Source organism: Podarcis gaigeae (genome assembly GCF_964106915.1).
Source record: "Podarcis gaigeae genome assembly, chromosome: 12".
Taxonomy (NCBI): Eukaryota; Metazoa; Chordata; class Lepidosauria; order Squamata; family Lacertidae; genus Podarcis; species Podarcis gaigeae.
The window spans coordinates 54447805-54463629 of NC_139688.1; the positions used below are offsets into that span (position 1 = coordinate 54447805).

The window sequence follows — 15825 nt, forward strand, 5'->3', positions numbered from 1 at the left end:
CTAAATCCAGAACTGCTGCTCACTTCCCTCCTTTTTTTTTTTTTACTGGGAAATGGGACCATCAGAAAAGGGAGAGACAGGCAAAGACGGGGCGTGAGCACCCATCTTTTAAATTGAGTTGCTCTGTTTGAGGGGGGGTCAAGTGTTTCCAGGTGCTCTTTGTGCTCTGATTACTCACCCCACCTTTGTTTTAAAGTGCTTTAATTTCCACTCACTCAGGAATCTTCCTCCGCTGCAGTTAATGTGCTTTACACCCGTTCATATAATGCTTCTCCCCCACTTCGAACGTCATTACTCATGCACCAGATAGGGAGGGAGAAGACCAGGTATCTCCTGGGTGTAGTGATCCATGATGCTTTTCTGCATTGGTCAGTGATGATGTGCTGATCACCTGCTCCTTCTTCTGCCATCGCAACCTCCCACCCGCTTTTCTTCTGCTCAGGGAACTTTGGAAAATCCTCTTGTCAATTTCACTTCTGCAGTTAAGGGCCTTCTTTGGCTGGTGTGAGGAGTCTTCTCATTTTCACTTCCTGCTTCATCATGTTACTTTTATTTATTTTATTATAAATTTAAAAAATCACAGCTGTACGCACCAGCAATGATAGCATACGTGCCATTTTGAAAGAAAAATGGTGACCCTGGGAGAACAAAACAGGGAAACCAATTAAGCCAATGCCTCAAGAGAATACTGAGGGGGGGCATGGGGGGAGGTGTTCAGGCTCAAGACATTTTGCTTCCTGAGGCAAAGAATCTGATGGTGCATCTCCCACCCACTGACTGTTTATTTTTACTTCAGCATCCTCCACTGCACCTGAAGGGAGCAGGCTTCCTACATGGGGGATTCCCAATCTGGCGGCAGCAACTTAAAGGTAAAGGTAAAGGACCCCTGACAGTTAAGTCCAGTCGCAAACAACTTTGGGGTTGCAGCGCTCATCTCGCTTTACTGGCCAAGGAAGCCGGTGTTTGTCAACAAGCAGTTTTTCCAGGTCATGTGGCCAGCACAACTAAGCCACTTCTGGCGAACCAGATCAGCGCACGGAAACGCCGTTTACCTTCCCGCCAGAGCGGTACCTATTTATCTACTTGCACTTTGACGTGCCTTCGAACTGCTAGGTTGGCAGGAGCAGGGACCGAACAATGGGAGCTCACCCCGTCACGGGGATTCAAACCGCCAACCTTCTGATCGGCAAGTCCTAGTCTCTGTGGTTTACACCATAGCGCCACCCGCGTCCCTAACTTGCTCTTTGCCTAATAATAGGTCCAGCCCTGTAGGAATATCCCAAGCCTGCACTGCACTGGGTGCCCCCTGCCTTGTGCGCTCTGGTCTCCAGCAGTGGCTCTGTCTGTCTGCCCACTGTCTTATTTTCTGGTCTTCCTGCCGCCCATTTTCTCTATTGCTACTGGAACCCGGTGGAGCAAGAAAAGGGAGCTACACAGCAGTTATCGCAGCAGGGCCTGAGGAAATGTGCACTGACTGAGCCCCTTCGGAAGCAGACGGGAAGCAGCGCCGAGGGCCTTCTGGTGGTTCCCTCACTACGAGAAGCAAAACTACAGGGAACCAGGAAGAGAGCCTTCTCGGTAGTGGCGCCCGCCTTGTGGAACGCCCTCCCATCAGATGTCAAAGAGATAAACAACTACCTGACATTTAGAAGACATCTGAAGGCAACCCTGTTCAGGGAAGTTTTTAATGTGTGACATTTTAATGTACTGTATTTTTCACCTTATAACACGCACCAGACCATAACACGCACATAGTTTTTAGTTTTAGTGGAGGAAAACAAGAAAAAAATTATTCTAGACAAAATAGTGGATATATGATTTTTGTAGTTCATGCTGTGGCCACAGACATGTGATCTGACAGTGAGTTTGGAGTAGCCCAATGCAAAAATCCTGAGGATCCATGTGGATCCATGCTTTGTAACCACGGAGGAGGGAAGGAAGGGGAACCATGGATCCTCTGCTCACGACTGCAGCAGATCCCCCCCGCCACCGGCAGGCATTCGCTCCATAACACGCACAGACATTTCCCCTTACTTTCTAGGAGGAAAAAAGTGAGTGCTATGGTGCAAAAAATACAGTATTTTTACTCTTTGTTGGAAGCTGCCCAGCCAGATGGGCAGGGTACAAATAATAAATTATTATTATTATTATTATTATTATTATTATTATTATTATTATTATTATTATTGCAGAGGTTGCCCTGCTTTCACTGTGCAAACATTCACAGACCCACCTACCACTTACAAATTCAAATAATACTACATGTACCATCAATTGTAATTTAGTCACTTGAGATCTTCCTGTTTAGGGGCCCTGCTCAAATGTGTTTTGTTTTGTTTTTGAACTTCTACTCAATTCAGGGTTCCCCCGGGCTTGATGCTATTCCCATCTTCTGTGTGGACGGTTCCACTCCAGGCCCGACAGAAAACTGAGTTCACTACTATTCATATATATAAGACAAAAGGCAAAAGGAGCCTCTTTGAAATAGCCAAGTGGTCCAGGATCCTTTCATGACCAGCAAGTGCCCATGGAAGCACATGTTTCATTCCACTCAGTTGATCTCCAAGCTATCTCCAGGGAGGAACCCTGCCATGTAATATAAAACAGGAGAACCTATTTTTATCTGACACATGCAGATAAAATGATGCTAGGCAACGGAGTTTGACAGCTATTGCAAACAGTATCAAGGTGAATCAGTTAATCATTCTTCTGAAGCCATTGCGTGTTTTGAACAGCGCTCTGCCCGGTGCTCCTATGGCAGAGGAAAGTAGCGCAACTCTGGTCTTTTGCTCTGGCGCATTATCACTTCTGCAAGATGACAGGTGATGTGACAGAATAGGCCCTTTTGCCACCCCAGGTCCCTTATCCGGAGGACGGACTCATTGTGTGACATGAACTGAAGCTTCATAAAGACTGATAATAGCGCTGTTCTCTGAAACCCCAAAGGTCTTTTCCTAGCTTGCATTAAGCACGAGGCGTCTTGCTTCGAATAAAGACCAAATGTCAGGACAATCCAGGAGGAACCGAGGAAAAAGGCTGAACAACTCCCTGCCCCTTAAAATATCCACCACTGGGTTGTAATAGTTCCTCAAGTGCCCGTCTGTTATCGTAAACAACACGTTAAAATGTGTTCCGCGAAGCCTATCCACAAAACGGCATGACAGACTCAAGTGAGTGAATTGAATACAGAATGACATTTGGAATGTTGTCAAAGCAAGCTATTGAGATTAATCTGCAGCTTCCCAAACTCTGCTGATTCCGCCAAACAACGGTTTCAGCGGCAAAGTTTGTTGCTGCTGTTGTTGGGTGAAAGGGGTGTTATTAGACACATTTACAAGCAATGTCATCACCATTATGGTGTTAGTACATGCATTTGCAAGTAAGACCTTGCAAGGTTTCGTCACGGCTTCACACATGCATCTGGCCCCGGAGTTTAGCCGAGCAAGGCATGGAGTCAGAGGCTGCAATGTCGCCGGCTAAGAAACCAGACCAAGTGTCTGACTTTGAGTCCAACATCCAATAAATATTTATTGCTCACAGGCCATTACCAATGTAGCAGAGTGCCTATTTGGGACGTGGGTGGCGCTGTGGGTTAAACCACAGAGCCTAGGACCTGCCGATCAGAAGGTCGGCGGTTCGAATCCCCACAGCGGGGTGAGCTCCCGTTGCTCGGTCCCTGCTCCTGCCAACCTAGCAGTTCGAAAGCACATCAAAGTGCAAGTAGATAAATAGGTACCACTCTGGCGGAAAGGTTAATGGCGTTTCTGTGCGCTGCTCTGGTTCACCAGAAGCGGCTTAGTCATGCTGGCCACATGACCTGGAAGCTGCACACAGTCCCTCGGCCAATAAAGCGAGATGAGCGCCGCAATCACAGAGTCAGCCACAACTGGACCTAATGGTCAGGGGTCCCTTTACCTTTACCTAGAGTGCCTATTGGCACAAATATGGGTAAATACAATCTCCACTTAGACAGCCAGTGTGGTGTAGTGGTTAGAGTATCAGACTAGGACCTGGTAGAGAAAAGAGTTCAAGTCCCCACTCAGCCACAAAGCTTGCTGGGTGACCTTGGGCCAGTCCCTACCTCACAGGGTTCTTGTGGGGACTGAACAAGGAGAACAATGTATATCACCTTGAGCTCCTTGAAGAAAAGGGAAGGATGCAATCAATCATTGAATTAATCAATGCAATAAAATGCAATAAAAATTAAAATAAACCTCAAAACATCCTGAAGTTCATTTTAAGATTTAACTTGCTCAAATTAACGAGTCTCCTTTACAGACCACACTAACAATTCATTCAAGATTCTCACTTGGATTTTCTTCAGAGCAACTGTAGGCAGATTGATAAGATATACAGTAGTAGTAGTAATAATAATAATAATAATAATAATAATAATAATAATAATAATAATAATTTATTATTTATACCCCGCCCATCTGCATCTGGCTGGGCCTCCCCAGCCACTCTGGGCGGCTTCCATAGAAACCAAAAATACAGTAAAATCACACATTAAAAACTTCCCTAAACAGGGCTGCCTTAAGATGTCTTCTGAATGTCAGGTAGTTGTTTATCACTTTGACATCTGCTGGAAGGGCGTTCCACAGGGCGGGCGCCACTACCAAGAAGGCCCTCTGCCTGGTTCCCTGTAGCTTTGCTTCTCGTAATGAGGGAACCGCCAGAAGGCCCTCGGCGCTGGACCTCAGCGTCCAGGCAGAATGATGGGGGTGGAGACGCTCCTTCAGATACTCATATTCACCGGATGACAAGTAAATTGCTACATTTTATACTGGCCACCCACTACATTGCTAGTGAACCAGACTGATTTTGTGACTTTGAGTCTGATGTGGGGCACTAAATTGAAGGTTGCCAAGCAGGAGCCCCCTGGACCAGATACCACAGACACCAGATAGCATAGATACCAGATACCAGAACAGACACTTCCCTGTGGGCCTGAGGGACTAAGTGCCTTCCAGCCCACCATGCTGGCCCAACACTGCATGGAACACACCAGGCAGAAGGCCAGGGACTGCAGGATAATATAAAACCCTATTTCTATGCATAATGCAGATGAACATGAAGCTTTCATTGAGATGTTGGGACAAATGACCTTGAAGCCAGTTTCTATTTGGCTTCTTTGAATACTGGAAAGTATGCTGTATTAATTTTTTCATTTGCCCCTCCCACCCCCAAAAAAGCTCCCCAAAGCCCAGAATATATTTGTGGCCTTTGAACTGGTCATATAGATATTGGAACATGATCCAAAGCTCTTTTTAATTAAAGCATCCGAAACCACCTTTACATATTTTGCAAGGTTGATAACCAGCAAATTTATTTCACAGTCAACATTTTCTGAGTATATTTACACTCTGCAAATATATTAATTCTTGGCTTCATAACTCAAACTCCCTGGCTCCCTGAACTGCTATTTAAATTGAACACGGGTGAACAACAGACGGCTTTAAATGCTCCCAGATTGCAGCCATCTTCGTGTTAGCTAACAAGGATCTAAGGGTAAAGATTCTTTAGAGCAATCTGTGAAAACAAATTCATAAGGGCAGATCGTACAAAGGCTTAGCTTTGTGTGTGTGCGTGTGGGTCTCTTCAATACACAACATTCTCCTAAAGCAAAGGTTAATTCTAGGACAGCAGTAGGAAAGCTGTGGTCCTCCGGTGATTGCTGGATGTCCGTTTCCATCAGCACTGATTGGCAGTCCAGCAAATAAGGAGGTCCGTGGGTTGCCCACTCCTATTCTAGAGCAACAACATACCGATTTTAATTGTTATGTCATCTTCAAATAATGTGGATCTTGTACAACACTCTTTATTAAAATTGACACAATCCAGAATCTTCTAAACAGCAGGACACTAACACATTTTCCAGACTGGTGAATGCGCACAGACTCACTCCATTTCTATGGCTTTAGTTTCAATATTATGCTTACTGCAATTGTTAATGTATTTCCTCACAAAGTATAGGGGGTGCAGTCGTGCTCAATAGGATCCTCATTAACTTACACTCAAGATAAAAAAAATTGAGTATTTTAAAATAAAACCAAGCAATGTAAACCATCATTTAAAAATGTAAAACGAATGAAGCCACAGGGAACACAACACCACCATAGCAGCTCGAATTTATGTCTCTTACAATCAGGTGAAAATCCGTGGCAGTCCTCTTAAAAGACAGCCAAGAGCAGGACTGCCTGGCATCCTAGAAGAGATCATTCCCTAGGGAGGGTCCCCACTCTAAAAAGACCCTACCCTTTGTAACCATATACAGAGCAAGATCTCAGTGCATGATCTCAACACACAGCATACCCTCCAACTGCCCCGAAAACACAAAGATGGTATTGAAAGCCCTTAAGCCATCATGGCTTTCCACTTCTTAACAGAGAGTCCCAAATTTCCAAGGGGTCTTCCCTTCAGCACAGCGTTTCAATGTGCTACTGGAAGTTCAATTCCATGCATTCCTTTAACACATTTCTTAGAGCTATGCCTCCCGCTCGCTTCCTCCTCCACTCAATATGGCGTCACTTCCTGTTTTTATGAGAACAAGATCTGTGCCACCTAAATGCCCCTAAGAAGGGTTATCACCATTTAGCTGATCCTCATTCGCTTGGTCCCCCATAAAGTGAGTGAATGGAGGAGCAAAGGGGGTGGGGCCTGTCTACGAGGCCACTGCCATGGCTGCCAAGGGGATTGGGGGCACCGAAGAAGAAGAGTTTGGATTTGGTATCCGGCTTTATCACTACCCGAAGGAGTCTCAAAGTGGCTAACATTCTCCATTCCCTTCCTCCCCCACAACAAACTGTGAGGTTAGTGGGGCTGAGAGACTTCAGAGAAATGTGACTGGCCCAAGGTCACCCAGCAGCTGCATGTGGAGGAGCAGGGAAGCGAACCCGGTTCACCAGATTACGAGCCTACTGCTCTTAACCACACTGGCTCCCACACTGAAGGGTCCCCTTTTTGGTTGCTTGGCTCTGGCTGATAAATACTGACCTAGTGTAGAGAAAAAATGCCCACATATCTGTTTAGGGTCTGAAGCACACAGACATCTGTGTGTGCTTGCTCAAACTATGGCTAATTTCTGTTCACACTTGCATAGGACACAGCTTGACTTATGAGTTGTTATATGCTGTCAGTCCTATACCACTAGACTCTCAGGGTTGCTATCGTCATTCCAAAGACTGCAGTTTCTTGCAGAAGAATTGTTTTAAAATAGATACAGGTTTTCCTATTCATAATTAATACATTCATTTATTTACAACATTTTAATCCAACCATATCTTAATTCAAATCAAAGTGATCATTCAGTACGGTGGCAAGTCTTTTCACATAGCATTCGGCTCTTCAGTCGTTTTACTAGATAAAAGTGTGTGTGTTTTTTTTGGGGGGGGAAACACACCCAGAATTGCTTCATTTGAGCTGAGCAGCGTTATAATTACTTGGGGGAGTTTAAAGAATTAGATAATCAAGATAACTCTGCAAGGTCAATAAATAAGAAGTGAAAAGGAAATTAAGCCAAAGTTAAGGAACAATAAACTGAGGCTATTTTTAAATGGGGCATAATATTGGATGCTAATATATTTCTGATATGATATAGACTCCCCCCCACACTCTTCCCCAAATACTACTGACAGTCGTGACATATGCCTAACACTTCATGTTTTGCAATAAGATGACAAACAAAGTAGAACCTAAGCCTTTTGCAAATTTATATTCTGAGATCAATTTCCCAAGACTATGCATGCAAACGACTTTAAGGTACTTGGTCATAGCTGTCAACGTTTCCCTTTTTTAAAGGGAAATTCCCTTATTCCGAATAGGATTCCTCGCAAGAAAAGGGAAAAGTTGACAGCTATGTATCTGAAGAGGTATCTGAAGAAGTGTGCATGCACACGAAAGCTCATACCAAGAACTGACTTAGTTGGTCTTTAAGGTGCTACTGGAAGGAATTTTTTTTGTTTTGACTATGGCAGACCAACACGGCTACCTATCTGTAACTGGAGCTATGTACTTGGCGCTCCCAAGGAGCGCCAGTGATTTCCATGGACTCATAAACCATTAAACCAGCTTTTTGCCAAGTCAGCCTTGCCAGGTACTTGATGTTAATTTAGGAAGAGCACTCTGTAGAATGAACATATTTTCATAAATGTTCAGATTCCCCATGAATGGAACAGAATTATGCCAGACAGGTTGACACCAGACAGTTCTAGATAATTCCATCCCCCTTCTCGCCAGTAAACACCCAACTCTGTAAAGTAAACCTCAAAGTACTAATTATCTAAATAGCTGGCTAGCCTTCTCTTAACCAAAGCAACCTGGATGTGAAAAATGAGCAATCCTAATTAAACACACTGTGTTTCTTGGTGTTGCAATGATTGCTTGGCATCATAGCTTGCTGATCAAGTGCCCTTCTGAACTTGAGGTTAATGAAGTGGGGTTTTGCCTAGAGAGCTGTGAAATGTCCATGTTTATGATGAAAACATTATCAGCCTGCAGTTGTTTTCAAAGGCATTAAGTTGACACAGCAGGAGCACATGATATTGCTCATTAAAGTGCTAATTGCAGGACAGAATAGGACCTCACCACTCACTCACTCACTCACTCACTCACTCCAAAGCCTTCTTCAAACCTTCTTTGTTTGCATAGGCCTAAACCAGAGGTGGTCAATTGCTAGCATATGGGCAGAATCCAACCCCAGTGCAATTCTATTTGGCCCCAAACAGTCCAGACAAATTTCAAACAAAATGTGTAGAAAGTTTGCTCCACATTTTACCCATAAGAAGGAGATGGAAACATTTCACGCATTTAACATTACATTTCACCAAATGTTTTTTATACAGCATCCCAAATCTTTGCAAAATTGTGAATCTTTTACTGCAATATGACTTCATTAAAGAAGAGGAGGAGGAGGAGGAGGAGGAGGAGGAGGAGGAGGAGATTTCCTTTCCAGGGTGGGCAAAACCAGTTTTAAAATACAATACTTACAACAGTTACAATCAAGATAATGGGGCAGTTCCTAAAATATAGACACTTACAACCTGAAAGGGGGTCAACAATATGTTGCATAAAAGTATATAATCAGTGCACTGTAGTGAGAAATGGAGGCCCAGTTTATTACAGAAGGACTAGTTCTTCTGCTCTACAGTTCAGTAAACAGATTCCCAAGCCAGCATAAAAGACTCATAAAAGAGTAGCCTACAAGCCACATAGAATAACATACCCATGGCTTCTTCACACTTCTGCTTGTCCCGTTCCTAGAAAACATGGGTCGGAGTGGTTTTCTGCCACTCAGTGACCCACACTTTCTAGGCATAGCACTGAATGGTTTCCCCCTTGTCCCACACCTTTCCCAGGGAAAAGCCACTCTTTAGCTCTAAACCAGAGAAAATGTCAATCCAGAGAAAACCTGAACTACTGTTTTGCTCAGAATGAATGCTAAAGAGAGGTTTTCCCTGGGGAAAAGCAGCGGAACAAAAGGAAGTGTGCATAAGTTCTAAGTAGAGTCTTTGAGGTTTTGTCTCTTCCATGTGCCGAATACCTTCAGATCCCGGAGATGCTAATGAGAACTGGCAGTTGTCAGCAACTAACAGGAATGATCTGAACCTCGGAGGAAGCTTCAGATAACATCTCCATTGGTAAGGAAAGTTGCCAGTAGCATACCCAACTTTCAACCAACATTTTCAAAGATTAGGCAGCCACATGAAATTTCAGTGACCCTGTGAAAAACATGATAGTTTGGATCCACCTTTTCAGTGAGCCACTTAGCACTAAATTTACTGTTGTCAGTTCAAATTCATAATATTTAAAAGCAAAGCATAAGGAAGCTTCGGAAAGAACAAAGTCAAGATTAAAATCAACCAGGCCTCTTTTTAGGATCCCCCTGGCAAAGTTACAGGAAGACAACTAACAGCCTCCTCTTTACGTGTTTACTCAGAATGTTTCCTTAAGCCCTATCCCACTGGGGTTAAGAGGATTTACTCCCAAGAAAATGTGCACAGGCTGACAACAACTGTAATCTTATTCGCACTTAGGGGAGCAAGTCCTGTTGGACTTGGTGGGGCTGACTTCTGAGTGGTAATAACGTTATGAGTTGTAGGTCCAGGGTTTGGGGGTGCCAGATTCCCCATAACTCCTGGTAGATGTGGCAATCTGTTAAATGCATGAAGCTAGACAAAGGAACAGTAGACCATGGCTGATTTCTGCTGGCATGGGAGAAGCAAGAACCGCTTGGAGAGTAATGGTGTGAGCCCTTCCATCATAGCTTCAGGTTGTATATATGTGTGAATAAACCATATATCACAAAGACACCCCAGTCTGTGTTGTGCCTCATTTCCAAAGGAAACACAAACTCTGGGAAAGTGCCTGTACCTTTGGAATCCTGCACCGCTCAGAGATTGGGGTGGCGTGTAGCAATACATAATATTAGGCTGCATTATTACGGCATGGCATGATTTCAAGTATTTCCTTATATAAAGCAGAATCACCTGATAATTACAAGGTCACAGCTGATGTCTGTTTTAAAGCACAATAAAAGATAAAGCAGGCAGATTTCTCCAAAGAAAGTGGGTATTGGTTTATTAAGATCCCAACATACATGTCAAATGCTACATTTCTTATTTAACCAGAGATCCCGTTGAATCCCTAAGGGGTTTGTTTAATCAATACAGATCTACTCCCAACCAGCCAATACCAGCTTGGATCATGCAGAAGTTGGGAGCACAAGACCTTGCAGGACCTCTAATGCTTTTATAACAACCAACCCATGGGTGAGTTGCAGTAAGAGATCAGGGGCACGAAAGCACTAGTGGGATGGATTCTATCCATGGGTTTACTTTGCCTGTTTTTGGTACAGTGGGTTCACAGCATGAACAAGACCAATGCTAAAACAACAACAAATAATTTCTGCCGACTCCCCCCGCCGCCAAATGCCTTCGAGTTCTTCTGCGATTGAGACCTACCTCTGTGACGTTTTCTTATATTTTCTCCTGCAGAAAAAGAACATAAATAAACATGAGGAATAAGTAGGGTCAACCTAGGGTGTGGATGGAGATGTGAATGGATCGGTGTTTTCAATAATGGGAAGAGGTGAAGCTTTAGCATAAGATCTGAAGGACAAGTTTGTTGGTGAGGAACCTCCAGAGCAGGTAACTCCTTGGAGTCAAAAGAAATGTGCTCTTTCTCTGCCATGCATATCCACCGTTCCAGTCATCATAACCAGGCAATAAAAATCCCTGGTATTATAAATCTTCCATTTGCATGTTACAGCTGAAAACAACACAGACACAAGAGCAGTTGCCTCCCAGTCTGGTCTATACAGCAGCAATCACCTCTCATTTCTCGTTGGCATTTATTTGTTTGTGTTTTCAGCATAACTCCCACAAAAGTCTGATCATCAATCACCAAGGCTGTTTAGAACTTAGCAACTGAAGTAGACAGAAGCAGCCTCTGAGCAGCAACCCCCAAGAACAGTACAAAAGTCAACTGAAGAGCAATGGATTAATATACCGCTTTAAACTGATGCATATTATTAACAGTGTATCTGCACACAAAATAGGTAATAAGTTAAAATGCAAATCATGAGTCACAATTACAGCAACATATATGGACTTCAAGAAGAATGTATGAAGGGAGGGGGAGTACTGGTGGGCCTTAAATGAGGTAAGTCTCAGGTAAAAAAGAATGTTCTTAGCACGGACCAGAATATAATCAGATTTGGTGCCTGCCTTATGTACACAGGGAATACACAGCTAAAGGGATTTCCATACTGAACAGATCACCTATATATGATTCTGCCACAAATAGAAAGACAGACATGTTACAGGAAGACAATTTATACTCTCTTGTGTAATTTTTAGGGGACGCGGGTGGCGCTGTGGGTTAAACCACAGAGCCTAGGGCTTGCCGATCAGAAGGTCGGTGGTTCGAATCCCCGCAATGGGGTAAGCTCCCGTTGCTCTGTCCCATCTCCTGCCAACCTAGCAGTTCGAAAGCACCAAGTGCAAGTAAATAAATAGGTACCGCTCTGGCGGGAAGGTAAACAGCGTTTCCATGCGCTGCTCTGGTTTGCTAGAAGTGGCTTAGTCATGCTGGCCACATGACCTGGAAAAACTGCGGACAAACATTGGCTCCCTCGGCCAGTAAATTGAGATGAGTGCCACAACCCCAGAGTCGTCTGCGACTGGACCTAACGGTCGGGGTCCCTTTACCTTTACCTGTGTATTTTTTAGGGCTGATTGCACCTCTCACCACTCAATGATTATTAGGTGATCTGCGGAGGGTCTGTACCTCTGTAGAAGAGCACATGTTTTTAACAGTCCCAAGTTTGATTCCCAGCATTTACACCTAATGAGCCTTTGGTGACAGGACTTCAAAGACCCATGCCTGGAACCCAGGAACAGCCCTGCCAGTCAGAGCAGACCACACTGGGTAATTAGACCAGCCACCCTTCCCATATGTTTTGGAATACAAATCCCATCAGCCACAGCCATGGTGGCTGTAGTCCAAAATATAGGAAGGGCACCAGATTGAGGAGGGTTCAGACAGCCCCTTGGTCTGACCCAGCAAAGTATTTGATCTGGTAAGACATATGCACACATTGTGCATATCATGTGATTTGCATACACATGATGCTAGTGACTTTTCCCAACTCCTCTCCCCAATTTTGCCCTCTTGCCACTGCCCTCAATTGACAGGGGTTTCGCCCATTTTATCCTCTCAATGGCCTCCCATTCAAAGTGATTCCCAATACTTCCCCTGAAAAAAATGTAAGCTGTTGACGCTCAAAAAGTCCCCAATATATTGGTAAGAACTTGTTGCTCGAACTTCCTTTTCCCTCCTCAGTACAGGAGCCCAGAGTCTGACCACTGGGAGCGAGTTTTCAACATGCCCTCTTTGTTCATGCCTTCTCTTAGAGATTTGACAGCAGATCTTCAAAACAGCCAGCCATGGGATGTCGTAATAGTCAGCGATACACATAGACTGAAAGCAGGAATGTGCAAATTCCTGGAAGTCAGGAATATAAGGTAAGGGTAAAGGGACCCCTGACCATTAGGTCCAGTTGTGGCTGACTCTGGGGTTCCAGCGCTCATCTCGCTTTATTGGCCGAGGGAGCCGGAGTACAGCTTCCGGGTCATGTGGCCAGCATGACTAAGCCGCTTCTGGCAAACCAGAGCAGCACACGGAAATGCTGTTTACCTTCCCGCTGGAGCGGTACCTATTTATCTACTTGTACTTTGAAGTGCTTTTGAACTGCTAGGTTGGCAGGAGCAGGGACCGAGCAATGGGAGCTCATCCCATCGCGGGGATTCAAACTGCCAACCTTCTGATCGGCAAGTCCTAGGCTCTGTGGTTTAACCCACAGCGCCACCTGCATCATGAATATACAGAGGCAGCCTTCTTGCTAACAATGGGAAGCTGCAATATGTGGGTGCAGGAGGTTCAAAGAAGTTAGAAGAAAGGAAAAAATAGATCGTTTCACTTTAAGAAGGTACGATTGCTGCAATTTTGTCTAAGATGCATTAAAGTTCTCAGGATTGAAATTAGCCAGCATCTTGGATTTGCCCATTACTGTGATCAAATGGCAATATCTTCAAGACCATTCACACATGCCTCTCTGGGATGCAACTACCTACAGCAGATTTATCCAATGCAGGGATAACTTTGCAATTAATTATGACAGCAGAACAATGTGAGGGAAAGCTGTCAAATGCAGAGGTTTGCATTGGTTCATGTGACTGCAACTCATAACTTCAACAGACCATACAAAGCGGCCCTCGGAAGTGAAGGGATCTGAAAAAAAGTGGAAGGGTTTTTCTCCACATAAAATAATGGGGGGGGGGGGGAGTCAATTCCCAAGAAGAATAGTCTCCCTTCTACTTTACCACATGATTTTATATTAGTCAAACGAGTTGCTTCTTCACTCCTACTCAGGTTTTAAAAATAATCTGAATTGCTTTAAGTTAAGCTCAACTCCAGATAACTCTTTAGTAATTGACACTGCACGTCTCTCTATTTATTGTATCTGATGTTTCTTAAGTAAATTGAGCAAATTTGCAAGTGAGAATATCTTTTTTGTTTCCCAGCCAAGTGAGCGCCACTTTGAACCTGTCATGTTAAAAGTTAATTTGTACATTTATCACCAGTTTTTAAAGTATGATGACTCATGGCATTATACATGTTATAGAATCCAAATGTTACTCATGTCAAAGTTTGAGCCTTTGGAGTTGTGGGCCTTCTCTAGGGATGGGTGACTTTCTCAGTTTTTGTTTCTCTCCATTTTCCCCCAATTTTAAATTAATTTCTATGTCATTAAAAGTCTTCAGCAAATTTATCCCAATATGCACATGTTTGTATGTGCTTTAACCTAATAAACACATCTTTGCAAAGCAAGTTCCCCTTTATAATGCATTTTTATATCATAACTTTCAGTAATATAGCCATTTAATGCTCACTTTACACTAGTAATATGCATTTTTGTACACATTATGTGGTGGGAGAACTGCGTTGCAAAATACAGACATGTGCGAATTTAGGAGGATGGCTGAGTTTTAGTTCATCTGTTGTTTTAAAAAGTGTGAATTAGCTAGGTTCACCATTTGTGCCAACAATCACATTTACACACACACACACCCGCCCCCATCCCTAGCCTTGGCAAAATTGCTGCTGATAGCACATGAGATGAAAAAGTCCATTCACAGCACTCTTCTTTTAGCTGTTAATTCTCAAGGAACATGTGGAGCTCAAATGAGATCAATAGAATGAGAGCGTTTAAAACTGGATTAATTCTCTAGGATGTGATAATTCTTTTTTATGAGATTTATAATTCATCATTTTTGGAATATCTGTCAACATTTACATATCGACCACTTAATGCATGCCCAACCATGTCTGTCTCCATACTGTATTCTCCTTGCATCTTGAAAGGAACGATCTAAACATCAGAACGTCTTGCAGAACACTATAGGTAAGTAGAGTTAACAGAAACAGCAAGTGAGGTTTTAAACTTGTTTGGAAACTGTACCACTTCAGATAGCATGTGGAAGATTGTGTGGCTGAATGCTTTGGCATGAAAAGAAAAATATATTGCTGCAGGTTTTTAACATATCATACAGGATTAGAATAACACGGAGGTGGCACTATATGTGTGGTCTTGAACTCCTTGAAAGGAAGGTGTGATTTAAATATAATAAGATAATGTAATGCAAAGCTATATAAATGTACAGAGCTACATGCATACACTGGTCATCGCCCCAGTATACCTGAAGGAGTGTCTCCACTGAGGTCCAGCGCCAAGTGCCATCTAGCAGTTCCCTCACTGCGAGAAGCGAAGTTACAGGGAACCAGGCAGAGGGCCTTCTCGGTAGTGGCTCCTGCCCTGTGGAATGCCCTCCCATCAGATGTCAAAGGAACTATTTGACATTTAGAAGACATCTGAAGGCAGCCCTGTATAGGGAAGTTCTTAATTTAAAAAAAATTACTGATGTTTTAATGTATTTTTAATCTCCTGTTGGAAGCTACCCAGACTGGCCGGGGAAACCCAGCCAAATGGGTGGGTTATAAGTAAATTATTATTATTATTATTATTATTATTATTATTATTATTATTATTATTATTATTTTCTAGTTATTATTTCTGTGTTTGACCAGCAGCAGGGAGTTGGGTGGTGTCATAAGGGTAAAGGTAAAGGGACCCCTGACCATTAGGTCCAGTCGTGTCCGACTCTGGGGTTCCGGCACTCATCTCGCTTTACTGGCCGAGGGAGCCGGCGTACAACTTCCGGGTCATGTGGTCAGCATGACTAAGCCACTTCTGGTGAACCAGAG

At 43.6% G+C, this 15825-nt stretch overlaps 1 protein-coding gene across 7 annotated transcripts in view; it reads right to left on the reverse strand.

Annotated features, from left to right (window-relative positions):
- Nucleotides 1-15825, reverse strand: part of PDE1C (phosphodiesterase 1C) — a 340725-nt gene that overhangs the window by 130179 nt on the left and 194721 nt on the right. For 2 of the 7 annotated variants that reach the window (XR_014557040.1, XM_083706282.1), the window contains exon 2: nt 10962-10988. The exons of the other annotated variants lie outside the window; for them this stretch is intronic. Coding sequence is in view for 1 of the 2 variants with exons in the window: in XM_083706282.1 (XP_083562408.1) it covers nt 10962-10988 (27 nt within the window). In the remaining variant the exon portion in view is untranslated. The remainder of the gene's footprint in view (nt 1-10961; nt 10989-15825) is intronic. 7 annotated transcript variants of the gene reach the window in all.